Consider the following 27330-nt stretch of genomic DNA (forward strand, 5'->3'; position numbering starts at 1 on the left):
TTTTCTTGCAGACGTTTCAGGACCCAGCTAGCTAACATCATCAATTCTAGAAGGGAGAAGGGTTTGCTTCCTCTTTACATACAAGGTGGGACTGTTTCTGATGGCTCCTTGATGAGGCTGATTTCTTTTTGGTCTGACTTGGTAGTTCCTCGATTGGGGGAGGGTCTGTTTCTCAATCGCTGGGCCACACGGGGCTAGAAGGGGACCGGGGGATTTGGGAGTTCTAGTCCTGCCTTAGGCATGAAAGCCAGCTGGGTGACTTTGGGCCAGCCCCTCTCTCCCAGCCTAACCCACCTGGCAGTGGGGCTGTAGAGAAGAGGAGGAGGAGGAATGTTAGGTAGGCTTCCTGCGTTGAATTATAAGGAAGAATAAATGCAGAATAAAATATCTCTCCTTCCCTCCCTCCTCTCTCTCCCTCCCTCCCCCCTCCCTCCCATCCTCTCCCTCCTCTCTCCCTCCCTCCCTTCCTCTTCCTCCCTCTCTCCCTCCCTCCCTCTCCCTCTCTCCCCCTCCCTCCCTTCCTCTTCCTTCCTCTTCCTCCCTCCTCCCTCTCTTCCCTTCCTCTCTCCCTCCTCCCTCTCTTCCTCCTCCCTCTCTCCCCCTCCCTCTCCCTCTCTTCCCTCTCCCTCCTCTCTCTCTTCCCCCTCCCTCTCTCCCTCCTCCCTTTCTCCTTCCTCCCTCTCTCCCCCCTCCCTCCCTTCCTCTCCCCCCTTCCTCTTCCTTCCTCTTCCTCCCTCTCTCTCCCTCCTCCCTCTCTTCCCCTTCCTCTCTCCCTCCTCCCTCTCTCCTCCTCCCTCTCTCCCTCTTCCCTCCCTCCCTCCTCCTCCCCCCTCCCTCTCCCTCTCTCCCACCTCCCTCCCTCTCCCTCCTTCCCTCCCTCTTCCTCCCCCTCTCTCCCCCTCCTCCCTCTCTTCCCCTTCCTCTCTCCCTCCTCCCTCTCTTCCTCCTCCCTCTCTCCCCCCTCCCTCTCCCTCTCTCCCACCTCCCTCCCTCTCCCTCCTTCTCTCCCTCCCTCCCTCCCTCTTCCTCCCCCTCTCTCTCCCTCCTCCCTCTCTCCCTCATCCCTCTCTCCCCCCTCCCTCCCTCCCTTCCTCTCCCTCCTTCTCTCCCTCCCTTCCTCTTCCTCCCTCTCTCTCTCCCTCCCTCTCTCCCTCCTTCCTCTTCCTCCCTCTCTCTCCCTCCTCCCTCTCTTCCCCCTCCCTTTTCCGTCTCTCCCTTCTCCCCCTCCCCCTCCTTCCTCTCTCCCCCTCCCTTTCTCTCTCGCTCCTCCCTCTCTCCCCCTCCCTCTCTTCCTCCTCCCTCTCTCCTCCCTCCCTCCCACTCCCTCCTTCTCTCCCTCCCTTCCTCTCCTTCTCTCTTTCTTCCTCCCCCCTCCCTTTCTCTCTCCCTCCTCCCCTCCTCCCTCTCTCCCCCCTCCCTCTCTCCCTCATCCCTCTCTCCCCCCTCCCTCCCTCCCTTCCTCTCCCTCCTTCTCTCCCTCCCTTCCTCTTCCTCCCTCTCTCTCTCCCTCCCTCTCTCCCTCCTTCCTCTTCCTCCCTCTCTCTCCCTCCTCCCTCTCTTCCCCCTCCCTTTTCCGTCTCTCCCTTCTCCCCCTCCCCCTCCTTCCTCTCTCCCCCTCCCTTTCTCTCTCGCTCCTCCCTCTCTCCCCCCTCCCTTCCTCTCCCCCTCCCTTCCTCTCCCTCCCTCCCTTCCTCTCTCTTTCTATCATCTCAGATCATAAAGTTGAAAGCCGAAGCTCGCCTCGACCTCCTGAAGCAGATTGGCGTTTCGGTGGACACCTGGCTGAAAAGCGCCATGAACCAAGTGATGGAGGAGCTGGAGAACGAGCGGTGGGCCAACCTCCCAGCCATGGCCAGCAACGGCTCTTCGCACTTGGTAAGATCTGGCATCTCCTCCTCCCAGCCCCTCCGCGATCCCCAAAGCCCCCCCCCCGTCCCATGGCTTGTCCTTCCCCCCGCCCCCCCGGATGGCTAAGAGGAGCAGATACTTGGGTTTTATCAACCAGGTTTCCACAGGAGTTTCAGAACCTGTCTCGTAGATCGTTATTTTGGGGGAAAAGGCCGAGCCAAACCAATGGTCCTCGACTTATGACCAGTCACAGTGGACGTTCAAAGTTATAGCAGACTCTGAAAAATAGACTTTCAAACCAAGGTTTTGTTGGCCACTTTTCTTACCACTCCCACCCCGTGGTTATGTGACTATGTTTTGGCCACTCAGCAGTTAGCCCTCCTCCCCCTCCTCCTCCTCCTCCTCTTCCACAATCCCCACCCTGTTCTAGCACGGATGATGTTACCTGGTTGGGTCATGAAACGTCTGCGAGAAAACCCCGCAAGCTCAGAGAGCACCAAGAGACCTCTTAGTCATTCTCCTCCTCCTCCTTCTCCTCCTTTTCTTCCTCCTCCTCCTCCCACTTTCTCCTCCTCCCCCTTTGGTGTAGCCCTGATGATGTTCCCTAGTTGGGTCATGAAACGTCGGCAAGAAAAAAGCCGAGTTCGGAGAGCACCAAGGAAGCTCCCCACACTCCTCTTCCGCCTCCTCCTTCACAAACACTCCTCCCTTCTAGCCCTGATGATGTTCCCTAGCTGGGTCATGAAACGTCTGCAAGAAAACCACTAAGCTCAGAGAGCACCAAGGACTGACCCCACACTCCTCCTCCTCTTCTTCTTCCTCCTCCTCCTCTTCCTCCTCTTCCTGTCTAGCACTGATGTTGTTCCCTAGTTGGGTCATGAAACATCTGCAAGAAAAAAAAAAACCAAACTCAGAGAGCACTGAGGACCCCATAATCTTCCTCCCCCTCCTCCTTTCTTCTTCTCCTCCTTCTCTCCACAAGCTGCACTCCATTCTTGCACTGATGATATTATCTAGTGCAGTGTTTCTCAAGCTTGGTGACTTTAAGTCCTGTGGACTTCAACTCCCAGAATTCCCCAGCCAGCTATGCTGGCTGGGGGATTCTGGGAGTTGAAGTCCACAGGACTTAAAGTCACCAAGTTTGAGAAACACTGATCTATTGGGTCATGAAACGTCCGCATGAAAACAGCCAAGCTCAGAGAGCACCAAGGACCCCACCCTCCTCTTCTCCCTTCTAGCCCTGATGATGTTCCCTAGTTGGGTCATGAAACGTCTGCAGGAAAACCCCCAGGTTCAGAGAACAACCAAGGACCCCCTCAGTTTCAGCACTGAGGCGGGGAGATTCTCTTCTAGCGGACGTTGCAATCGGAGTGGAATTTTCCATCGGGTGAGCTTCCACCACAGGGCATCCCTTGGCCACTGGCATCCCAGGGCGCGCTCCAGACAATGGCCTCCATGCGAATGCTCCCTCCCTCCCAGAAGGACGCGGTGCGTGCACCCGGACGGGGAACGAAGAAGACACACGAGAGAGTTTTGCCTGAACCCCAAAAGTGGCACCTCTTGGGCTGGGAACCCGAGGAAGTCGGCCTGAAGGGCCCTTTGTGCCAAGGTGCCAGCAGAGGGAACTGCGCTCCCTCCTTCCTCCCCTCCTTCCTTTTGGCTCCATGCCTCAGTTTCTTTTTCCGAAGCCTGGACTTTTCCCAACCTTCCCCCCGCGGACTGAATTCCTAATGAAATTGGCAGACGCAGGGATGTGGGAGAGGATGAAAACCTCCCTTCCCGTTTTCTTCCTGCCTACCAGACTTCGCCGTAAAAAGATTGGCTTTCCTGGATATTTTATTTTAAAAAAAAACTCTCTCCAAAGTGGGGATATCTGTTCGTTTATTTTTAAAGTAAAATCTACATCTCGCTGTGTGAGCCACGGTGGCTCGGTGGTTAGAGTGCATGGCTGCAGGCTACTTCTGCTGCCTGCCGGCTGCCTGGCATTTGGCAGTTCGAATCTCACCAGGCTCTAGGTTGACTCAGCCTTCCGTCCTTCCGAGGTCATAAACTGAGGACCCAGATAGTTGGGGAAAAGAGACTGACTCTGTAAACCTACCTTCTTTCCTTCCTCTTTACCCATTCTCCTTCCTTCCTTTCATGTTGGCACAGTGGTCAAAATGCAATATTGCAGGCTAATTCATTGCTCACTGCCAGCAGCTCGATCCTGACCGGCTCCAGGTTGACTCAGCCTTCCGTCCTTCCGAGGTGGGTCAAATGAGGACCCAGATTGTTGGGGGCAAGAGGCTGACTCTGTAAACTGCTTAGAGAGGGCTGCAAAGCAGTGTGAAGTTGTATTAACGGATGGACAGATGGACGGATGGACAGATATAGATACTGAGGGATAGATGATAGATAGATAGATAGATAGATAGATAGATAGATGGATGGATGGATGGATGGATGGATGGATGGATGGATGGATAGATAGATAGATAGATAGATGATAGATAGATAGATGATAGATAGATGATAGATAGATAGATAGATGATAGATAGATAGATAGATAGATAGATGATAGATAGATAGATGATAGATAGATAGATGATAAATAGGTAGACAGACAGACAGACAGACAGATATATGAGATAGATAATAGATAGATAGATAGATAGATAGATAGATAGATAGATAGATAGATAGATAGATAGATGATAGATAGATAGATAGATAGATAGATAGATGATAGATAGATAGATAGATAGATAGATAGATAGATGATAGATAGATGATAGATAGATAGATAGATAGATAGATAGATAGATAGATAGATAGATAGGTGATAAATAGATGATAGATAGATAGATAGATAGATAGATAGATAGATAGATAGATAGATAGATGATAGATAGGTAGACAGATAGACAGACAGACATAGGGATGGATGGACAGGTGTAGATACTGAGGGATAAATAGATAAAGTCAAGGACTATATAACGTCCTTTTGTGCATACATCTGATAGGCATCAGTTTTCATTAGTTTTATGGAAGGAAAGAACAATCATGGAAGATCAAGATGGCGAAGTGGTATTAAGCGCTATTGCAGTTAAGGAAGGAAGGAAGGAAGGAGCATGGGATGGATGGATGGATGGATGGATCAGAAAGGAGAGAGAGAGAGAGATGGTAGAGAGATAGCTGGCTGGCTGGCCACTTGAGTGGATGCATGGATGGATGGGTGGAGAAATGGATTAGATAGGTGATAGGAGGGAGGGAGCTAAACAGATGGATGGATGCATAAGATGGAGAGATAGATGATAGGAGATAGGGAGGTGGGTGGATGGATCAGAGAGAGAAAGGAGAGAGAGATGATAGAGAAACTGATAAGCATCTGGGGGGGGGGGTATATAGAGGAGCCCAGGTCTTCTGAAGATGTGATGGTGCAAAACTGCCTCCCCTCCCCACCCCCCAGAAGTCCATGCTTGCATTTCACCACCCCTCCTAGGGAGCTTTTTCCCGAACGGGAGTGGCCTCCCAGGAATCGACCGATGGAGCTGCCTGATGTAGACCCAGCCAGAACGTAGAGCGAGGAGGGGCTTCTTAAGAAGCAGGACGTTCGAGCCCCTTCCTCCACCATTTCCCTTAAAAAGCCCCCCCCCCCCGAAAGATCCTCGCAGCGAGGATAACTTTCGCTCTTTCGAATGAGAGAACAAGGATGGATTGAAATGCCAAAAGAAAAAGGCAGCTGGCGGTTGTTTGTCCCCCTTGCCAGGGCCTGGCATCCTCCAGCGGCAACATTTGGCAAAGCTGCGGCCCCAGGATTTCCAACACTTCGGCGCTTGTGCCGAAATTCATTCTCCGTGGATACAAGACCGATCCATGGGGAACAATGGGCGCCATGCCTAAGGTCCATGGGAATCTTTCCATTTTCCATTTTTTAACCAGAAAGAATAAAAATGAAGTGGAAATCCCTCTGGGACAATAGTTATTATTTATTTTTTAAAATTACTGGGATGTGGTGGCTCAGGGGTTAAGAGGCTGAGCTTGCCGATCAGAAACGTTGACAGTTCGGCGGTTCGAATCCCCAGCGCCGCATAACGGAGGGAGCTCCCGTGACTTGTCCCAGCTTCTGCCAACCTAGCAGTTCAAAAGCACGTAAAAAATGCCTGTAGAAAAACATTTGGTGGGAAGGGAACAGCGTTCCGTGCGCCTTCGCCGTTGAGTCATGCCGGCCACATGACCACGGAGACGTCTTCAGACAGCGCTGGCTCTTCGGCTTTGAAAGGAAGATGAGCACCGCCCCCTAGAGTCAGGAACGACTAGCACATGTGTGCGAGAGGAACTTTTACCTTTACCTATTTTTTAAAAAATAGGCAAGACGTGTGCAAATTTTGAACGTCAAGCCAGGGTTTTTTATTTGTAACCTGCAGGCATAGCCTGAATACTAAAATTTAGTAACTTTGATTAAACACGACAGGCATCTTAATTAACGGGTAAGAACTGACTATTATTATAAAACAAGTCAGACAGTAAGATAAGTCATACCATTCCTTGTTTTTCTGTAAAATATGAGAAACGTCCTGAAAATCATGTGGCATACAGCTGGTCTTCAACTTACAATCATTCATTTAGTGACCGTTCAAAGTTACTACAGCATTGAAAAAAGGGACTTATGACCGTTTTTCACACTTATGACCATTGCAGGTCACATGATCAAAATCCAGCCGCTTGGCAACTGACTCAGATTTATGACGGTTGCAGAGTCCTGGGGTTACAGGATCCCCTTTTGCGACCTTTCAATAGGTAGTCCTTGACTTACGACCACAAATGGGATTACAATCGCTGTTGCTAAGCAAGTTTGCTATTAAGTGAATGGCGTCCAATTTTATAACTATTTTTTGCCACCATTTTTCAGCAAATCACTGCAGTTGAGACCTTCAGAAGTGGTGGATGTTCCAACACTGGAGGTTTTTAAGAAGAAATTGGACAGTCATTTGTCTGGAATGATGTAGGGTCTCCTGCTTGAGTAAGGGATTGGACTAGATGACCTCCAAGGTCCCTGTTCTGACTGAAGCTTCCTGAGAGCATGAAGCAAACTCCTGGTCCGGACAAAAAAACCCTTTTATTAATTGACTGTGAATTCTGCTCCTTCACCTCCAGCAAAGTCTTTCGAGGGAGGATTTACAGTCACAGACCTTATCAGGCTTGGAGAGCTGCCAGACCGATCTCTGCAAAACTTGGCCAGGAGTCTCGGAGAGTCACGAACCAATGAAGGGAACTAATGGCCTCCTGCAAACTCCACTCCCCTGTCGCTCCTCTTTTATTTCCTCTGGGAGGGGCCATTCACCGTCCACCTGTGGCATTACTCCCAAGTTGACCCCTGTTCTTTAGCTGTTCCCTTTGTCTGGCAACTCCCTCAGCCTGCGCACACTGGGAACAGGCCCCAGCTGTTCTTCTGCCTCACTGATGTCTGACTCTGAAGGCAGCTGATAACCGACAGACGGCTCTGGCCCCCTCTCTGCCTCCGACACAGAGCCCTCCTCAGAGCCTTCCCCAGAGTCAAGGACTGGCCCAGGTTCTTCCCCAACCTCCTCACTGTCCGAATCTGCTGCCAGCTCCACTGGTGGGCCACCACCAGAGTCCCTTTCAACTCTGTAATTATGTTATTCTGTTGTTAAGTGGATCAGGCAATCATTAAGCAAACCTGGCTCCCCCTGTTGACTTTGCTTATCGGAAGCCGACTGGGAAAGATGGCAAAAGGTGATCATTTGAAGCCCCCCCCCCACACACACGCACACACACACTCAGACGTTGCAACCATAATAAATAACGTGCCAGTTGCCAAGTACCCAAATTTTCATCACGTTTCCACGGGGATGAAAGCAAAAACCGTACGTGCAAACAAGGGGTTAACCATAATCTCTCTTTTTCTTTTCTTTTTTAAAAAATAGTTTTTATGAAACATTTTTACCTTTAAAAAACAAAGAAAAGAACACAGCAAAAAAGAAAGAAAAAACAAGACAAACAACAATATTAAAAAATAGTTATTCAGCCTTCTGTATCGGCTTTCATGTTTAGCCTTTGTAGTTCTCCATTCTCTATTGCGTTCCGATCGATTTTAACGTCTCTAATAATGTAACGATGGTAGCACTAACACTTGTAATAATATTAATTCTTCATATCACCGTTATATTTACATTGTGGTCAATACTTTAAGTTGGATAGTAATTAGTGACTGGTTAATTTTTTATTCAATACTAGTTTAGAAAAAAAAAACCACACAAACAAAGACTTCTGTTTCCTGTTTTGGCTTCTGTTTTCTAGCCCATAAGTCATTATTTTTCAGCGACGTCGTAACTTTAAACCGTTACTAAAGGATTAGCTATAATTCCAGGACTCTCTGTATTTAGTAGCAGATGCTTATAACAATACAATAGCAGAGTTGGAAGGGACCTTGGAGGTCTTCTAGTCCAACCCCCTGCCTAGGCAGGAAACCCTATACCGTTTCAGACAAATGGCTATCCAACCTCTTCTTAAAGACTTCCAGTGTTGGGGCATTCACAACTTCTGGAGGCAAATTCTGTTCCATGTATTAATTGTTCTAACTGTCAGGAAGTTTCTCCTCTGTTCTAAGTTGCTTCTCTTCTTGATTAGTTTCCACCCATTGCTTCTTCTTCTACCCTCAGGTGCCTTGGAGAATAGTTTGACTCCCTCTTCTTTGTGGCAACCCCTGAGATATTGGAAGACTGCTATCATGTCTCCCCTAGTCCTTCTTTTCATTCAACTAGACCTACCCAGTTCCTGCAACCGTTCTTCCTATATTTTAGTCTCCAGTCCCCTAATCCTCTTTTTTGCTCTTCTCTGCACTCTTTCTAGAGTCTCCACATCTTTTCCACATCGTGGCGACCAAAACTGGATGCCGTATTCCAAGTGTGGCCTTTTCAAGGCATTATAAAGTGGTATTAACCCTTCACGTGATCTTGATTCTATCCCTCTGTTGATGCAGCCTAGAACTGTGTTGGCTTTTTTGGCAGCTGCTGCACACGGCTGGCTCCTATTTCAATGGTTGTCCACTAAGACTCCAAGATCCCTTTCACAGTTACTACTATTGAGCAAGGTCTATTCTGTACCTGTGCATTTCGTTTTTCTTGCCTAAATGTAGAACCTTTTACTCTTTTCACCATTGAATTTCATTTTGTTAGATAGTGCCCAATGTTCAAGTTTGTCAAGATCCTTCTGTATCTTTAGCCTATCTTCTGGAGTGTTGGCTATTCCTGCCAGCTCGGTGTCATCTGCAAATTTGATGAGTTCCCCATTTATTCCCTCATCCAAATCATTGATGAAGATGTTGAAGAGTACTGGGCCCAAAACAGAGCCTTGGGGTACTCCACTGCATACTTCCCTCCATGTAGATGCAGTTCCATTGAGGACTACACGTTGAGTGCGGTTGGTCAGCCAGTTACGAATCCATCTGGTGGTGATAACCTCTTCCTCTTTTTTTCTCCGTTAGCTGAATGTTGATCTAGAAAGAGAAGAAGGCGAAGATGGCATGGATGCTTTTGAAGACAGCAATTCCAGCCCTTCGGGCACCCTCCGAAATTACCCGCTGACCTGCAAAGTTGTTTATTCATACAAGGTAGGTGTGTTGAGTATTTTCGCAAGGGACAGATTTTCACATCAACATGGCCCAAAGGTGCTTTTTCAAGAGGCAATTGGTTTTTCTTTGAACATGTTTTGCTTCTCATCCAAGAAGCCTCTTCAGCTCTGACTGAATGGTGGGGAAGGGAAGGATTGATTCTCCTTGCAGACAGCTGGTCGTTTGCATCCTTTTAGAGGGTCGTTGAGGCCACTTGGAGGTTTGTCTGTGTCCTTAAGGTCACCTGAGTGGTGCAAATGGGTGTGGAGCCTTCTTGGAGTTGCTTGAAAGGACCGTGTTGTAGACTGGAGATAGATGATGTCGCATCCCTCCCCCTCTTTTGTTCCATTTGGAGATAGATGGCCTCTTTGACCCTTCTTTCAAACCTGCGGTCCTCTCTGGCCAGAACGTGAACTTCCAAGTCCAAGTGGCCTCACCAACTCTCACAGAGAGTACTAACAACCTGCGAGGAATATAAATCCTTCCATTCCCCACCGTTCAGTCAGAGCTGAAGAAGCTTCTTGGATGAGAAGCGAAACGTCTTCAAAGAAAAAACAAGGAAATCCAGTTGCCTCCTGAAAAAAGTCCCTTTGGGACAACCGTGACCTGGAGGAGGGAGAATCTCTACAGTCTTTTAGCTATATTATTAGGGGTGAACACCCTTTGAATGGGGTGGGAGTAGGGATGGATTTCCAGAGGGAAAAATTGGAGACCACAGGAACCATTACTGTATATTCAGATGATGCTGAGGGTACAGGTAGACTCCAAGTGGCCTCAAGGACCCTCTAAAAGGATGCAAATGACCAGCTTTGTCTGCAAGGAATATCAATCCTTCCATCCTTCACCATCCAGTCAGAGCTGAAGAAGCTTCATGAATGAGAAAGGAAACTTCTTCAAGGAAAAACCAGAAAGTCTTTTGAAAAAGCATCTTTGGAACAATCGTGGCCTGGATGACTCAGGCTCTCTATAGAAATATAAACTTGGGTGCCAATTAAAGATATGCAAGAAAGGCCCCTTACAAAACTTTCTCGTAATTTTGTGCATGTTGCAACAGAACAAATCAGAACTGGGAGAGAAGGAAAGGAAAGGAGAAAAGAAAGGAAAGAAGGAAAGGAAGGGAAAGAGAGAGAAAGGACGGAAGGAAGGAAAGGAGAAAGGAAAGGAAAGAAGGAAGGGAAAGGGAGAGAAAGAAAAAGGAAAGGAGAAAGGAAAGGAAAGAAGGAAGGGAAAGGGAGAGAAAGAAAAAGGAAAGGAGAAAGGAAAGGAAAGAAGGAAGGGAAAGGGAGAGAAAGAAAAAGGAAAGGAGAAAGGAAAGGAAAGAAGGAAGGGAAAGGGAGAGAAAGAAAAAGGAAAGGAGAAAGGAAAGGAAAGAAGGAAGGGAAAGGGAGAGAAAGAAAAAGGAAAGGAGAAAGGAAAGGAAAGAAGGAAGGGAAAGGGAGAGAAAGAAAAAGGAAAGGAGAAAGGAAAGGAAAGAAGGAAGGGAAAGGGAGAGAAAGAAAGGAAAGGGGAAAGGAAAGAAGGAAGGGAAGGGAAAGGGAGAGAAAGGAAGGAAGGAGGAAAGGAGAAAGAAAAGGAAAGAAGGAAGGGAAAGGGAGAGAAAGAAAGGAAGGAAAGGAAAGGAGGAAGGGAAGGGAAAGGGAGAGAAAGGAAGGAAGGAGGAAAGGAGAAAGAAAAGGAAAGAAGGAAGGGAAAGGGAGAGAAAGAAAGGAAGGAAAGGAAAGGAGGAAGGGAAAGGGAGAGAAAGGAAGGAAGGAGGAAAGGAGAAAGAAAAGGAAAGAAGGAAGGGAAAGGGAGAGAAAGAAAGGAAGGAAAGGAAAGGAGGAAGGGAAGGGAAAGGGAGAGAAAGGAAGGAAGGAGGAAAGGAGAAAGAAAAGGAAAGAAGGAAGGGAAAGGGAGAGAAAGAAAGGAAAGGAAACACAGGTGCAACACCTCCCTCCTTTCATTATGTCTCTTCCCACCTTTCTAAGGTCCATAGTTCCCAGCCCCAGGTTCCTCCCTTGCCTTCTTGCCCTTTAAACTTCTCACCTCTTCCCTTTCCAGGATCTCATCAATTCTCCAAGCCATTAACTCCCCAATTTTCTCTCTTCCCCTCCCACAAACCCATTCACTCTTTCCTGTTGGCTTTGCAATTCGATCCTCGTTCACCGCCTCTCGTGACCCCAAATCATGTCAGCTTCTGCTTCTCCTCCTCCTCCTCCTCCTCCTCCTCCTCCTCCTCCCCTCACTTCCTTTCCTCGAAAACACTCCTCGCTTTTTTGATTTTTGCCACGTGGTCCCCTCGCCTTTGTAAGCCACCAACGTCTCTTCTTCTTCTTCTTCTTCTTCTTCTTCTTCTTCTTCTTTTGCTTCCAACTCCATCCGACCGCAACATTTTTAGTCTTCCCACCCTCCCTACCAGCTTCTTCGCTCTTCCTCTTTTTCTTCTTGCTTTCTTCTTCTTTTGGGGGGAGGAGGAGGAGGCAGTTGCATCCTCATTGATTCTCTGTAGGTGTTGTAATCCTCTGATTTCCTTCATATCATTCCCTCCATCACCCAGAGTCCCTGGTTTGGAATGGGGGAGGGGGCAAAGAAATTGGACGGATGGGTGGATGATACAGAGATGACAGTTACCGGTAGATAAGAGAAACAGATAAGAGAGATAATCGATGGATGATGGATTAGATAGATGGATGGATAGACCGACGGACAGAAACAGAGATATATGGATGGATGGATGGATGGATGGGTGGATGGATGGGTGGACAGATGTAGATACTGAGGGATAGAGAGACAGACAGACATAGAGATGGATGGATGGACAGATATAGATATTGAGGGATGGATGGATAGACAGACGGACAGGCATAGAGATGGATGGATGGACAGACATGTAGATACTTAGGGATGGATGGATAGACAGAGAGACGGATGGATGGATGGGTGCACATATGTAGATACTGAGAGATGGATGGATAGACAGACAGACATAGAGATGGATGGATGTAGATACTGAGGGATAGAGAGAGAGACAGAGACAGGCATAGGGATGGATGGGTGGGTGAATGGATAGATGGACAGACATAGATACTGAGGGATGGATGGAGAGAGAGAGTTAGTCAAGGACTCTCTGTATACATCCTTTTGTGCATAGATCTGATAGGCACCAGTTTTAATTAGTTTTATGGAAGGAATAGAACAATCATGGAGGATCAAGATGGCTGCTTCTAAGAAGGGGGTGGCCATATTTGAAGGTCTTCTTGACAATTTCTGGTGGGACCCAGAATGCTGGATCTTTGGGTCTTTGGGTCTGATCCGACCTCAGCTTGGTTTCTCCCAGCACTCAAAGGAGTTATGGCTTCCCTAACCCCAAGAGGGGACAACTTCAAGGCCCGCTGAGGAATTCTGGGAGTCGAAGTCCACGGGTCTTCAACTGCCCAACTTTAGAGACTTCTCGTCCTTTTCGTGGCCCCTTCTCCTCCTTTTCACACACTCCTCCTTCCCCGCAGGCTTCACAGCCGGACGAATTAACCATTGAGGAACACGAAGTCTTGGAAGTGATCGAAGATGGGGATATGGAAGACTGGGTAAAGGTATCATTTCGCCTTTTCCTCTCTTTGTGGCCGATTGTCCATTCCCCCCCCCCTCTGCTGCCTTTGACGTGACCCTCTTAATGCCGAGTGCGTTTGTCTTCCCCGCTTTCGCAGGCCCGGAATAAGTCAGGCCATGTGGGCTACGTGCCGGAGAAATATTTGCAGTTCCCGACCTCCAACAGCCTCCTGAGCATGTTGCAGTCCCTGGCAGCGTTAGACAGCCGGTCTCACACGTCCAGCAATTCCGCCGAAGCCGAGCTCGTTTCGGGAAGCCTTAACGGAGACTCCAGTGGTAAGAGCCAAGGGGGCTGAATCTTGGGAGGGAGGGGTTGCAGGGACGGGCTGCCAGTTTTTTTTAATACCAGCTAAGGCACACTCCCACGCGAGTTCTCACACGTCAGGGTTCCAAATAGCATCCAAAAGTAAAGTATTGCTCAAAGTTCCCATTTATGAAGAGAGCCATGTTGGCACATCTGGGAAAACCCGAATCTGAAAGTTTCCCGGTTTTCCCCACCCAGCTGAAAGTTCAAGATCTTGCCCCCACATCCACAAGTCCATCACACGGTCCAATCTCCCACTGCCACGCTGGCAGCTTCCACCCATCCAGTTCCGGTCAGGTGCAGAGGTGCAGAGACAAAGGATGACCTTGGCTTTCTAGAAAGAATGTTGTTATGGCTACATTTCATCTAACTTCCCCCCTCCCATTTTCCCACCATAGAAAATGCATAGTAGAATACTAGAAAGTGTGGCAGGCCAAAGACTCAAAAGAAAACATGGCTGCAGGCCTGACAGGCGGCCTCCCCTCAGAAGAAAAGCGTATCCTGAAAAGAGAATAATGTAGGGGTTAACGTATGTAAAGCTAACCATCTCTCTCCCCCCACTCCAAGCGGGGTTGGGGAGGCACCCCTGCTATTCCTGCACTCCCCAGACGTAAAACGCTACACTCTCAGCCAGACGTGGGCTGCGTTTTTTAGTGCCTTTTCCAACCCAGCTTCAGCTCCATGGAGAAAAATTGCAGTGAAAGCTGGCTGGGAATCAACAGGAGACAGTGAGTTCTAGTTCTGCTTTAGGTATGAAAACCTGCTTGGTGACTTTGGGCCAGTCACTAGGTGATGGTGAGTTCTAGTTCCGCGTGCACAGAAGCGTCCGGGAGGGTGGGCGGAGCCTCCCACCGCTGCTACTACCAGTTCGGTCGATCCCGGCCGAACTAGGAGCAACCCAACCCCTGCTTTGGGCCAATGACTAGGTGATGGTGAATTCTAGTTCTGCCTTAGACATGAAAGCCAACTGGGTGACTTTGGACCAATCACCAGGAGACTGGGAATTTTAGTCCCACCTTAGGCATGGAAACTGGCTGGGTAACTTTGGGCCAGTCACCAGGAGGCAGTGAGTTCTAGTTCTGCCTCAAGCATGAAAGCTGGCAGGGTGATTCCGTAAACCCAGCCCGCCCCGCTGGGTTGTTGTTGTGGGGAAAATAGGAGGAGGAAGGATTATTCTTTATGTTCGCCGCCTTGAGTTACTTATAAAATAATAAAGTCTGGATAAAAATACAGGCTGGTTATGGGGCCGTTAAAAGATGATGATGATGATGATGATGATGATGATTAGTGGTTGTAAGTCAAAGTAAGAGGGCTTTGGGCTAGAGGTGGAGCTCTCGCCTCACCATCAGGAGGCTGTGAGTTCGATCCCAGGTAGAGGCAGATATTTCTCTCTCTTGGCGCAATGAGAATATACAGTATCTGCTGTATAAAACTCTGGATTGGCAACAAGAAGGGCATCTGGCCAGTAAAACACACTGCTAGCTCCGTTCCGTTGCCAAGACTGGGGTGAAAAGACGATGAGTGCTCAGGATCCCAAGACGAGTCTCCCAGGTGGGTTTTCCCACCTGCTAACGGGTTCCCCACTCTGCTTTCCCTTCCAGTCTGTTTTGTAAAAGCACTTTACGATTACGAGGGTCAGACGGACGACGAGCTCTCCTTTCCCGAGGGGGCCATTCTCCGCATCCTGAACAAAGAAAACCAGGACGACGACGGATTCTGGGAAGGAGAATTCAACGGCCGTGTCGGGGTTTTCCCTTCCGTCCTGGTCGAAGAACTGACCGCTTCCGAAAACGGAGAGGTTGCGTGTTTCGCTGAAGTTCAGGTATCTTGGCACCAAGCAGGTTTCCTTCCTTGCGTTAATCGATTGGTTGGTTGTTATTATGCGCCATCCGATCACGGTTGTTTCCTAGGGATCGGTTTTCTCCCGGAGGACCCGTGGCTCTTTGCGTGGCTGAGAGGAACATTGTTCTGACCGAGGCTTCCCAAGAGCATGGAGCCAACTCCTTGTCCTGACAAAAAAACCTTTTATTCATTGGCTGTGAATTCTGCTCCTTCACCTCCAGCAAAGTCTTTCGAGGGAGGATTTACGGTCACAGACCTTCTCTGGCTTGGAGAGCTGCCAGGACAATATCTGCAGAACTTGGCAAGGAGTCTCAGAGAGTCCCGAACTAACTGTCTCCTGCAAACTCCACTCCCCTGTCGCTCCTCTTTTATTTCCTCTGGGAGGGGCCATTCATCGTCCACCTGTGGCCTCACTCCCAAGTCGACCCCTGTTCTTTAGCTGTTCCCTTCTCCTGGCAGCTCTGCGCATGCGCACATCGAGAACAGGCTCCAGCTGTTCTTCTGCCTCACTGATCTCCGACTCCGAAGGCAGCTGGTAACTGTCAGATGGCTCTGGCCCCCTCTCTGCCTCCAACACAGAGCCCTCCTCAGAGCCTTCCCCAGACTCCAGGACTGGCCCAGGTTCCTCCCCAACCTCCTCACTGTCCGAATCTCCTGACAGCTCCTCTGGTGGGCCACAACCAAACGTCCTCCATTAATGCCATCCTCTCTTGTTTCCCTACAGGTCCTTCCGTCTGCAAAGTCCCAAAGCTCCCTGGCACCATTGCCCCTCTACGACCAGCCCCCCATCAGCCCTTCCCCCAGCCCTGACAAAAGAGGAGCCCAGGGCTTTCCACGGTCTCCCTCGGCAAACGGTAAGAGAGGCTCCCGCTTTCCTTTCACTGCCCCGAATCCCTGAGCCAGCATGGAATTCAGAGCATGGCCGACTCAAGGATTCTGGGAGTTGAAGTCCACCAGTCAAAAAAGGGCCATCGTTCCCCACTTCTCTTTTAAATGTGCTCTTCTGACCCAGCTCCGCAAATATGACCAACCCTCTGACATGAACTCAAAAGATTCTTTTATTAGGAGCGCCGGCAATAAAGTTTCTCTTGCAGGCTAACAAGTCCATCCAGCAGGGAGATGAGTAGTTGTCTGCCACATCTATTCATCTCCGCCTCCTGCCTTTTATCCCCAGATCTAGGGTGGGGCTTTGCTAGCAGTGGTGGCTCTTCCATCCCAAGGACCGGCCCATAGATTTCCACTGCTCTCCTCCCCTCTGCCACATCTATTCATCTCCACCCCCTGCCTTTTATCCCCAGAGTTAGGGTGGGGCTTCACTAGCAGCAGTGGCTCTTCCGTCCCAAGGACTGGCCCATAGATTTCCACTGCTCTCCTCTCCTCTTTCACATCTATTCATCTTCGCCTCCTGCCTTTTATCCCCAGAGTTAGGGTAGAGCTTTGCTAGCAGCGGTGGCTCTTCTGTCCCAAGGACCGGCCCATTGATTTCCATTGTTCTCCTCTCCTCTGCCTTCTGCGCATTCATGCGTCAGGCACTGGACCCAGCTGTTCCTCCTCTTCCTCATCAGCCACCTCCAGACCTGGGGGCTGTTGACGCTCCATCTGAGGGCTGACGGACAGCCCAGGCTCCACCTCTGTCTGTCTGTCTCTCTCTCTCTGACTGCTCCATTCCTTCTTCCCCCTCGGAGCTCTCAGGCTGCCTCGATGCTGACCCTGACCCCTACACCTCTTCCTCCTCCTCCTCCTCCTCCTCCTCCTCCTCCTCCTCCTCCTCCTCCTCCTCCTCCTCCTCTGATTCGGCTGCTGGAGGGCCGATGGCCGACAGGTCACAACAGGTGCATCCTTAGTCTCTCCATTTTGAAAATGTCTGGACTTCAACTCCCAGAATTCCCCAGCCAATGCGCCTTGCAGGCTTCACTTCGTAACAGCCGCAGAGGTTGCGACATTTTGTTGTTGAAGCGTTGTCATTGTGCGTTTTTTTTTCCTTTTTGTCCTTTTGTTGCAGCTTCAGAAAACAACCTCCCGTCAAATTCTCCTGGATTTTCCCAGCCACCCCGACAGCTTCCCGAAAGCACTTCCTACGGCAAACTCAGACCTGTAAGTTTTAAGCCGGGCCACAGAGAGGTAGACGTAAAGTGGGGGTTTGTTCCTGCATCGTGGTTGCAGGCTTGGTGTGTTTGCTCCAGGCACAAACCGGGTTTAGAACAGGGTTTAATTTCAGCTGCCTCTGGATGCGAATCCATCTTGCCCCAACAATTTGCACGTTGCATGAAATGAACCAAATTTGCAATATCTCTGGGGCGACTCACCGAGTGCATCTAAATTACAGGCCGTCCTGTACGATCTGGCCTAGGGCCATGGAGAGGCTGGAGTGGTGCCTGGATCATCTGGGCCAAGAATGCCTCCCCCCCACCCACTCAGGGATCTCCCCCCCACCCACTCAGGGATCTCTGTCCCTGAGCTCATGCCCATCCAGGACCATCTAGGGCTATCACCCATTTTCTACTATCTTCGGCACCTCTGTCTAGTCCTTATCATCTGGACACCTACTCCCCCCCCCTCATCGAAGGACGAACCAGGACAATGCCTCTTACCCCACCACATTGACTTTTTTCACCATCTATAGCACCTTAATCCCCATTGGAATTTTAATAATAACTTATTCGAGGTCAGACCTGCTCCGCCTGCGGGAGGCCCCTCTCTCGCAGGTATGGCCCTTGGCTCTCTCAAGGGCCCGCCTCGATGACGGGTTCGTGAACCCCGAGAGGTGCAGGAGACGGAAGTTAAGGGGATTTTTAATATTAATTGTTTATATATTGTTTATAGTGTTATTTATGTATTTTATCTGTGTTTCATTGACTGTACACCGCCCCGAGTCCCTTTTTGGGTGAGGGGGCGGGTTATAAATCCAAAATAAAGTAAAGTAAAGTCCTCAACTTCATTGAGCCCCAAATTGATGTTGTTCAGTGAGAAATGTGCTCAGTGAGTTTGGCCCCTTTTTATGACTTTTCTCGCCACGTTTGTTAAGTGAATCGTTGCAGTTCTTAAAGCAGGGGTGTCCAAACTTGGCAACTTTAAGACTTGTGAACTTCAACTCCCAGAATTCCCCAGCCAGCAGAGCTGGCTGGGGAATTCTGGGAGTTGAAGTCCACAAGTCTTAAAGTTGCCAAGTTTGGACACCCCTGTCTTAAAGGTTGAAAAATTTGACATAGCCTAAATGTTGCAGTTCCCTTTTGAGAGCAGGGATTCCGGGATTTCCCTTCAACTCCTGCTATTTAATGAAATAGGGGTGCGGTGGCTCAGTGGCTAAGGCGCTGAGCTTGTCGATCAGAAAGATGTCGTAGCCGAAAGGGCCGTTTCAATTTTAGAAACGTGACAGCCGCATAAACCAACATCAGCTCCTCCTATGAATGTCGTCTCAAGGAAATCCGACCGGTTTTGATCGTTTTAACTAGGCTTCATCTTACTGCCGTGTAAGATAATATGTGGGACACCGTGCCTCAGTGGCTAAGATGCTGAGATTGTTGATCAGAAGGTCGGTAATTCAGTGGTTGGAATCCCTGGAGAGGAGATGATAGAGAAACTGATAAGCATCTGGGGGGGGGGGTATATAGAGGAGCCCAGGTCTTCAGAACTGCCTCCCCTCCCCACCCCCCAGAAGTCCATGCTTGCATTTCAGCACCCCTCCTAGGGAGCTTTTTCCCGAACGGGAGTGGCCTCCCAGGAATCGACCGATGGAGCTGCCTGATGTAGACCCAGCCAGAACGTAGAGCGAGGAGGGGCTTCTTAAGAAGCAGGACGTTCGAGCCCCTTCCTCCACCATTTCCCTTAAAAAGCCCCCCCCCCCCGAAAGATCCTCGCAGCGAGGATAACTTTCGCTCTTTCGAATGAGAGAACAAGGATGGATTGAAATGCCGAAAGAAAAAGGCAGCTGGCGGTTGTTTGTCCCCCTTGCCAGGGCCTGGCATCCTCCAGCGGCAACATTTGGCAAAGCTGCGGCCCCAGGATTTCCAACACTTCGGCGCTTGTGCCGAAATTCATTCTCCGTGGATACAAGACCGATCCATGGGGAACAATGGGCGCCATGCCTAAGGTCCATGGGAATCTTTCCATTTTCCATTTTTTAACCAGAAAGAATAAAAATGAAGTGGAAATCCCTCTGGGACAATATTTATTATTTATTTTTTAAAATTACTGGGATGTGGTGGCTCAGGGGTTAAGAGGCTGAGCTTGCCGATCAGAAACGTTGACAGTTCGGCGGTTCGAATCCCCAGCGCCGCATAACGGAGTGAGCTCCCGTGACTTGTCCCAGCTTCTGCCAACCGAGCAGTTCAAAAGCACGTAAAAATGCAAGTAGAAAAATAGGGACCACCTTTGGTGGGAAGGGAACAGAGTTCTGTGCAGCTTCGGCGTTGAGTGATGCCGGCCACATAACTACGGAAATGTCTTCGGATAGTGCTGGCTCTTTGGCTTTGAAACAGAGATGAGCAGCGCCCCCTAGAGCTGAGAACGACTAGCACAAGGGGAACCTTTACCTTACTATTTAATGCAGGTGATCCTTGACTTGAGGATACTTGCAGGCGATAAAACAAATTATTGAAGCTAGGAACTTTGAAGAGTGAAGTCAGAAAGAGGCAGTCCTTGACTTGCGACAGTTTGTTTAGTGACCATTGAAACTTACAACGGCACTGAAAATAGGACTATTTTTCCTTCCTTCCCCTCGCTTGGTTTCAGGTGCGAGCCGCTCCGCCGCCCCCCACCCAACACCGCCGCCCCCCCGAGAAGATCGAAGATGTGGAAATCACATTGGTGTGACCACACTCACCCCAACGCCCCCCACCCTCCACCCCGGGCTGGGACCCAGGCCGAACGCGTCCGCCCGCCCGCCTGCCCACCCTTGCAAAGGCACGTTGGTTTGACCGAGGAGACTGTCCGAAAGCTCGTGGTTAAAACAGGAAGATCTTCCAGGAACACTTGTGTGTCCGTCGGTCCTTCTTCCCCACCGTCACACGGATCTATTGGTGCCTTTTTTTTGGTTTTTGTCATCATCGGGGAGGGAAGGGGGGGCTCACCTTCTCGGGCCACCTTTGTAGCACAACGCAAGCAGCCATGCCTTTTCAGCTGGAGATCAGCGCATTTTGGAGTGGGTGGGTTCCTGAGTTACGCCAAAAACGACCCACGGCCATCACAACTGTCCGTCCCGTCATCCCCCCAGGTCAGCATCATCGGGGGCAAAAAACCCGGCCGAATCTCATCCTGGCCTGATTCATCCTTTTCCCCTCCTTTGCGACTTCCAGTCGTGGTAGAACCATGATGCTCACTCCTCGCACCTTCCTCCCCCCCCCCCCCCCCGTCCCAAGCCGGGATGGCGGCTGCCGACCTCGGGTAGTCCGCTGTGTTCAGGAATGGGTTGCCCCTCCCGACCTCTGGAAGCCGCCACGTTCAGACCTTGGACAATTTAATTTCCTTCCTGGGCCCAGCGAACGTTTCCCTGGCACAAGTTTGGCGTTTTGGTTTCACAGCAGCCAATTCCTTCAAGAGGCCACGCTTTTCTGCGTAGGGAGCGCCATCCGTGGCCCTGCTCCAAACCATGGCGCATATATATAGATATAGATATATATATGCATACGCCATGTGCATTAGTGCAGAATGTTACTGTTGTCATAGGAATGTATGCGGACATTTCTCTTTTTTTCTTCTTTCTCCTTCTCCGACCTCTTCAAAAGTAGCCGTCCCCCTGGGCGGTCAGGGGACCATGGGACCGAAAAGGCTGCCCACGAGGGTCCCTTGAAGAAGCTGGACCCTCTTTCGGCCTCTCCCCCATTTGTCTTCTCCCCCTTTGCGATGGGGGTGGGTGGGGAAGAAAGTTCTGCAGAAGTCTCGAGGGGGGTGAAATATGGGAGGGGGGAGACGTCCCTCTTTCCGAAGGGGCCTTGGACTTCTGTTTGCATGGACGTTGAGGTGGGGAGGGGCCTGCTCCGCAAGAGCGGAATTCACAGCCGTGGGTTTTCCCGGGGGGGGAAGGGGGGGATGGAAGAAACCGGATTGTCTTGGTGGAGCTGGAAATAGCCATTCGTTTCCTCTTGAAACTCTCCTTCCATCCCTCCCTCCCTCCCTTCCTTCCCTTCCTTCCTTCTCTTCCCCTCCCTCCCTTCATTCCTGTTATTTCTTTCTCCCTCCCTCCCTGTCCTTACCTTTCCTTCCTTCCTTCCATCCTCCCTCCCTTCATTTTCACCCTTTCTCCTCCCTCCCTCTCTCCCTTCCTTCTCTTCCCTTCCATCCATCCATCCATCCTTCCTTCCTTCCTTCCCACCTTCTGTCTCCCCACCATATTTTCCTTCTTTCCGCTATATTTTTTCTACTTATTTTACAACTTCCCCTCTAACCATCCTCCCTCCCTCCCTGTCCTTCTCCTTTCTTCCTTCCCTCCTTCCTTCCCTCCTTCCTTCCTTCCTTCCCTTTTTTTCCTTCCTTCCCTCCTTTCCAGCCACTGTCCTCTCACCCTGTTTTTCCTTCTTTCTGCTATATTTTTTGTACTTATTTTATAACTTCCCTTCTAACCATCCTCCCTCCCTCCCTCCCTCCCTCCCTCCCTGCCATCCCTTTCTTCCCTTCTTCTCCTGCAATTGCTTTCTAATTTCTAGGTCCCCTGACATTCGCTACGTGGTGACTACCAGCTGGAGCTTACCGGTGGGCTCTGGGCTCAAGTGCCCATCTCTTGTGTGACCCTCGGGGGCCACCTCCGGATCAGGGCCTCCGAGCCGGAGAGGATCACCCGTCGTTGACTCCTTCTCTTTCTCTCACTTCTTGCAATGCCCCCCTCCCCCCCTCCCCCCCATCCCAGTGAAAACGGACAAGGCATCTCGGTCAGGGAAGGGGGGGGGCAAGGAAGGGCAAGGAGGTTGTTCTCCCTTCAGCCCGGTGGGGGTTGGGAGGGGGGCTCCATCTTTCCCCTCTCCAACCTCCACGGTTCTCCTGGGGTCCAACCTCGGCCCTCCTCCACCTGGCATCTTCCCACGCTCGGCCGTTTCCCGAAGACGCCATGTTGGCTTGGAATCGAAGCTCGTCTGGTCCCTTCCCATCCTGGGTTTAAACCGGGCAAACGTTGGGAAGGATGGGAAGGAATAAGCGCGTGTCGTACGAGCGAGAGAGGGAAGACGAAAAGGAGGATTTCTCCCCTTTCCAACGTTGGTTTCCGGCAAGGCCTCCAAGGGAACGAACCCAGAGGTCATCCAAACGTCCACCCAGAGTCCTTCATTCAACAACCCTCCCCCCCCCCCCCCAAAAGTCCAGGCTGAGATGATGCGATTGGGAGAGAAGTCGTTGGGGGGTGGGGGGAGAGCCTGTGGCCCACTTCCAAGCCCTTCCCTGCCTTCAGGGATCGAATGTATGAACTCACCTGCACAATTGCCCCCCCCCCGGTTTTACCTGTAAGTAAGATTATACACGAAGCTCTTTTGGTGTCCCATTTCCTCCCCCCCTCAATTCCGTGGCTTTCGTTTTGTGGAAGAGCTGCTTCGTCTGAAACTTTGCACAGATAATCTTGGCTGGGTCTCTCAGAAAAACTCCTCCTTTTTTTCCTCTTCTCTTCCTCTCCCTCTCCTTCCTTTTCTCCTCTTCTCCCCTTTCCCTCCCTCTCCCCTTCCTCTCCTACCCTCCCACCTCCTTCCTTTTCTCCTCCACTCGCATCCCCTTTTCCTCCCTCTCCCCTTCCGCCCTCTTCTCCCCTTCCCTCCCATCTCTTACCCTCCCGCTCCTCCCTTTTCCTCCCCTTTCCCCTTCCTCTTCTATCCTCCCTTCTCTTTCCTTTTCTCCTCTTCCCCTTCTCTCCAATTTCCCTCCCTCTCACCCTCTGCCCCTCCCCTTCCATCTCCTCCCCTCCCTCTTCTCCCCTTCCCTCCCTCTCCTCTCCCTTCTCCTTCTCTCCTCCCTCTCCCCTTCCTCTCCTCCCCTCCCATCTCCTCCCCTTCCCTCCCCTCTTCCTCTTTTGCTCCCTTCCTCCCCTCCCCTCCCGTCTCCTTCCCTCCCCTCTTCCTCTTTCGCTCCCTTCCTCCCCTCCCCTCCCGTCTCCTTCCCTCCCCTCTTCCTCTTTCGCTCCCTCTCCCCTTCCTCTGCCTTGTCTCCTCCCTCTCCCCTTCCTCTCCTCTCCCTTCTCCTTCTCTCCTCCCTCTCCCCTTCCATCTCCTCCCCTCCCATCTCCTCCCCTTTCCCTCCCTCTTCTCCTTCTCCCTCTCTCCTCCCCTCCCTCTCCTCCTTCTCCCCTTCCTCTCCTTTCTTTTCTATGGGGAGGGGTGGGGCAATCTTTGTTTCGCTTGGCCTACACCAGGGAGGAGAGGAAGCCCCAGCCAATTCCTCTGCAGCAGGGCCAGGATCTGGCAGAGTCCTGTAAAGGTTTTTTTTTGGGGGGGGGGATTCTTGGTGGGGAGGCAAGTGGGTGGAAGGGTGGGAGGCGTGCATTTTTTTTGTGCCGTTGATCTGTCGAGATCTTTAAGTGTTTATTAGACTTCTTTTTTAGAAAAGGTTTTTTAAGCGTTTTCTTTTTCCCTAAGAGGGAAAGAAACAACAAAACTTCACAGCAAACATTTTTAAAAGGTTTCCCGAAAAAACCAGAAGTGCGTTGCCAACACTAATACTCTCCCCACGTTCCCAGCGGTTGGCCAGTTGTTCTGCATTTTTTTTCCTTAAAAAAATAAATTTATTCGATCGGTTTCCGTCGTTGCTGTTGATCCCCGATTCTCCCCGATTCAGAAAAGCGTTATTTAAAAGAAATTTCCTTAGTTCTGGGTTTGTTTTTGTTTTTTTTAAAAAAGACTATTTCCTGTAAGAGCTGCTAATTTTTATTTTTTAAAGAAAGGTTGTAAAATAAGCCTCCTTTTTAAAACTTCATAGAAGGGCATGCAAATCAAAACATATCACTCATGTACAGCGTCAGTAAACTGGAAGCAGCTCCCCGATGCTTTCTTTATATTGGCTGTGTAACTTTGTATTTATTATGTATAAAATGTTGAATAATAAAAAAAGAAGTGGCTTTAAATCATCAGGTATTGCATAATACTTCGTAAGCGGGATCACCTCTTGCAAGTTTTCTTTTCACCAGGAGGACATCTGGGTTGAATTTAGTTTCTATTTGTTGTTTTATCCCTTTATTTATTCCAGGGGTCTCCAAACATGGCCGCTTTAAGACTTGTGGACTTCAACTCCCAGAATTCCCCCCATCTCCAAACATGGCCGCTTTAAGACTTCAACTCCCAGAATTCCCCCGGTCTCCAAACATGGCCACCTTAAGACTTGTGGCCTTTAAGTCCCAGAATTCCCCCAATCTCCAAACATGGCCGATTTAAGACTCAGAATTCCTCAGTCATTGTAAATTCGAGCTAAACAAATGTTTGTAAGTCGAAGGTTGCCTGTAATAATAATAATAATAATAATAATAATAATAATAATAATAATAATAATAATAATAATAATAATAATAATAGTCAAAAATCTACTGAAGGCCCAACAGACGAAACAAGAATACAGAAAAGATGTGATAAAATCAAGAATGGAGAGTTGGCAGAACAAAGCCTTACATGGTCAATTTCTGGAAAAAATAAAAGATAAAGTGGACAGTGAAAAAACTTGGTTATGGTTAACAACAGGTACATTAAAGAAAGAAACAGAGTCACTAATCCTGGCTGCGCAAGAACAAGCTATCCGAACAAATGCCATTAAGGCCAAAATCGAAAAATCCTCTGATGATGCCAAATGCAGACTCTGCAAAGAAGTTGATGAAACTGTTGACCACATACTCAGCTGCTGTAAAAAAATCGCGCAGACTGATTATAAATTGCAGCACAATTCAGTAGCACAAATGATCCACTGGAATTTGTGCAAAAATTATAATATTAAAACAACAACAAACTGGTGGGAACATAAGCCTGAAAAAGTCACCGAAAATCAGATGGTCAAGATCCTGTGGGATTTTCGTATACAAACAGACAAAATACTAGCTCATAACACACCAGACATCACACTGATTGAGAAAAGTAAGGTTACAATCATAGACATCGCAATACTAGGTGATGGTAGGGTCGAGGAGAAGGAACATGAAAAAGTCGCGAAATACTAGGACTTAAAAATCGAAATCCAACGATTATGGCACAAACCAGCAGTGGTAATTCCAGTGGTAATCGGCACACTGGGAGCTATTCCAAAAGCACTGGAATTACATTTAAAACAGTTAAAACTTGACAAAATCACCATCAGTCAAATGCAAAAAGCTGCACTGCTTGGATCTGCACGGATATTACGAAAATACGTTACGACGTCCTAGGCCCCTGGGTGGGGCCCGACTAGTAATCAATGCCAAATCCGGCGAAACAACTGGCCGCTGTGATACAATCGTATAATAATAATAACAACAACAACAATAATAATAGTTTAGAGAGACTTGAAGTCCCACCTGTCTTAAAATTGCCAGTGTTGAAAAACGCCAATTTAAAAACTTCAGGATTCTACAGCACTCTTGAGCAGGCGAGACCAAACCAAGGCAAAAATCCTTAAGTTGGAATGAATTTCCCATCTCGGCTTTGATAAGCCTTGATCCGCTTCCTATCAGATTCTCACAGACAGACAGCTGTCACTCAAAAAGACATAAACACAAGAGCCAAACATTTCTCAGAAGCCCTGGACTGAAACTTAATCTGGTTACTCTCTTTATCCCGGTTAAGTGGAAAATTCAGTTCAGTTGCTGCTCACTTTACCATTTTTTAAATTTGTCGGTTGCAGAAATGGAAGCAATTCATGGAGACGATGTTTGTTTGTTTTTTCCCCAGCCCAGTCTAGACTGATTTCTCGTAATATCAAGATCTAATGTGATTTATATTTCATAACTCCGAGGTAGAGGAAGGGGGCTTTTAAAAACACGGCTAGATCAATAAATCCATTTTCCCCACTCCTGGGAATCTCCCGTTTTGCAGCGGGCATCATCACAAACTCTTGGGTGTGTTGCAATAATAATAACTTTCCGCCCTCCAGTTTTCCAGAGAAAAGACGTCTCCAAATCCCAGCTTCTGAACGATTGGGAGGCTTCCTCCGAAATATTAGCAAATATGTATACAAGAAGGAAGTGAAAAGGAAACATTAAATGTGCCTACTAACATTTAGCTGCAAACAATACAATTTTGGCAGAAGTGGAACAGCGATTTGATTCAAAAGTTGAACGAGTTCTTTTTTCTTTTAAAAACCACCTTATTTTACTATGATCATCCTCTTTCAATGACCCCTTAATCCCTTGTGGGGATGGAGTCTGGGCAGCTGAATGGAGCTCCGTGTTTACTGGCCAGATGCCCTTCTTCTCACCAATGTGGAGTTTTGTTCCGTAGGTATATTCTCCGTGTGCCCAGGGAGAGAGAAATATCTGCCGCTACCTAGGATTGACCTCACAACCTCCTGATTGTGAGGCGAGAGCTCAACCTCTAGGCCACCGTACCACTCGCCTTATTTTACTACAATGAATATGGCAGGGGAGCAGAGATCGACCCTGAGCCCCCTCACATGTGGGGTGCCACAGGGGTCAGTGCTCTCGCCTCTCCTGTTCAACACATACATGAAACCGCTGGGCGAGATCATCCGTGGCTTTGGGGTGGGATATCATCTGTATGCTGATGATACTCAGCTATACATTTCCACCCCGAACCACCCCAACGAGGCCGTCGAAATGATGTCCCGGTGTTTGGAGGCCGTACGGATCTGGATGGATGGCAACCGACTAAAACTCAACCCCTCCAAGACGGAGTGGCTGTGGCTTCCGGCCCCCCGGTTCAACCAGTTACTTCCATCTCTGGCCATTGGGGGCGAGCAACTGGCCCCCGTGGAACGGGTGCGCAATTTGGGCGTCCTCCTGGATGCCCGGCTGTCCATGGATGACCATGTAACAGCCGTGGCAAGGGGGGGCGTTCCATCAGGTTCGCCTGATGCGCCAATTGCGCCCCTTATTGGACCGGGATGCCCTACGCACAGTCACCCATGCGCTGGTGACGTCTCGCCTGGACTACTGCAATGCTCTCTACATGGGGCTTCCCTTGAGATGCACTCGGAGACTGCAGTTGGTCCAGAATGCGGCCGCGTGGGTGATTATGGGGAGTACTAGGTACTCCC

The 27330-nt window shown here is 49.4% G+C and overlaps 2 protein-coding genes across 2 annotated transcripts in view; one reads left to right on the top strand and one right to left on the bottom strand.

Annotated features, from left to right (window-relative positions):
- The window catches only part of RELT (RELT TNF receptor), a 483787-nt gene extending 481123 nt beyond the window's left edge, over window positions 1-2664 (bottom strand). The window contains exon 1 of the mRNA XM_081952887.1: window positions 2648-2664. The gene's annotated coding sequence lies outside the window, so the exon portion shown is untranslated. The remainder of the gene's footprint in view (window positions 1-2647) is intronic.
- The window catches only part of FCHSD2 (FCH and double SH3 domains 2), a 154405-nt gene extending 132687 nt beyond the window's left edge, over window positions 1-21718 (top strand). Inside the window, exons 12-19 of the mRNA XM_081952364.1 lie at window positions 1714-1875; window positions 9336-9461; window positions 12947-13030; window positions 13145-13322; window positions 14952-15172; window positions 15917-16046; window positions 17195-17286; window positions 19924-21718. Of these exons, the coding sequence (XP_081808490.1) occupies window positions 1714-1875; window positions 9336-9461; window positions 12947-13030; window positions 13145-13322; window positions 14952-15172; window positions 15917-16046; window positions 17195-17286; window positions 19924-20004 (1074 nt within the window). The 3' untranslated portion in view covers window positions 20005-21718. The remainder of the gene's footprint in view (window positions 1-1713; window positions 1876-9335; window positions 9462-12946; window positions 13031-13144; window positions 13323-14951; window positions 15173-15916; window positions 16047-17194; window positions 17287-19923) is intronic.
- Window positions 21719-27330: the final 5612 nt, after the last annotated feature.

The sequence above is a fragment of the Natrix helvetica genome (assembly GCF_964273705.1).
Source record: "Natrix helvetica genome assembly, chromosome: 4".
In the NCBI taxonomy this organism is placed as follows: Eukaryota; Metazoa; Chordata; class Lepidosauria; order Squamata; family Natricidae; genus Natrix; species Natrix helvetica.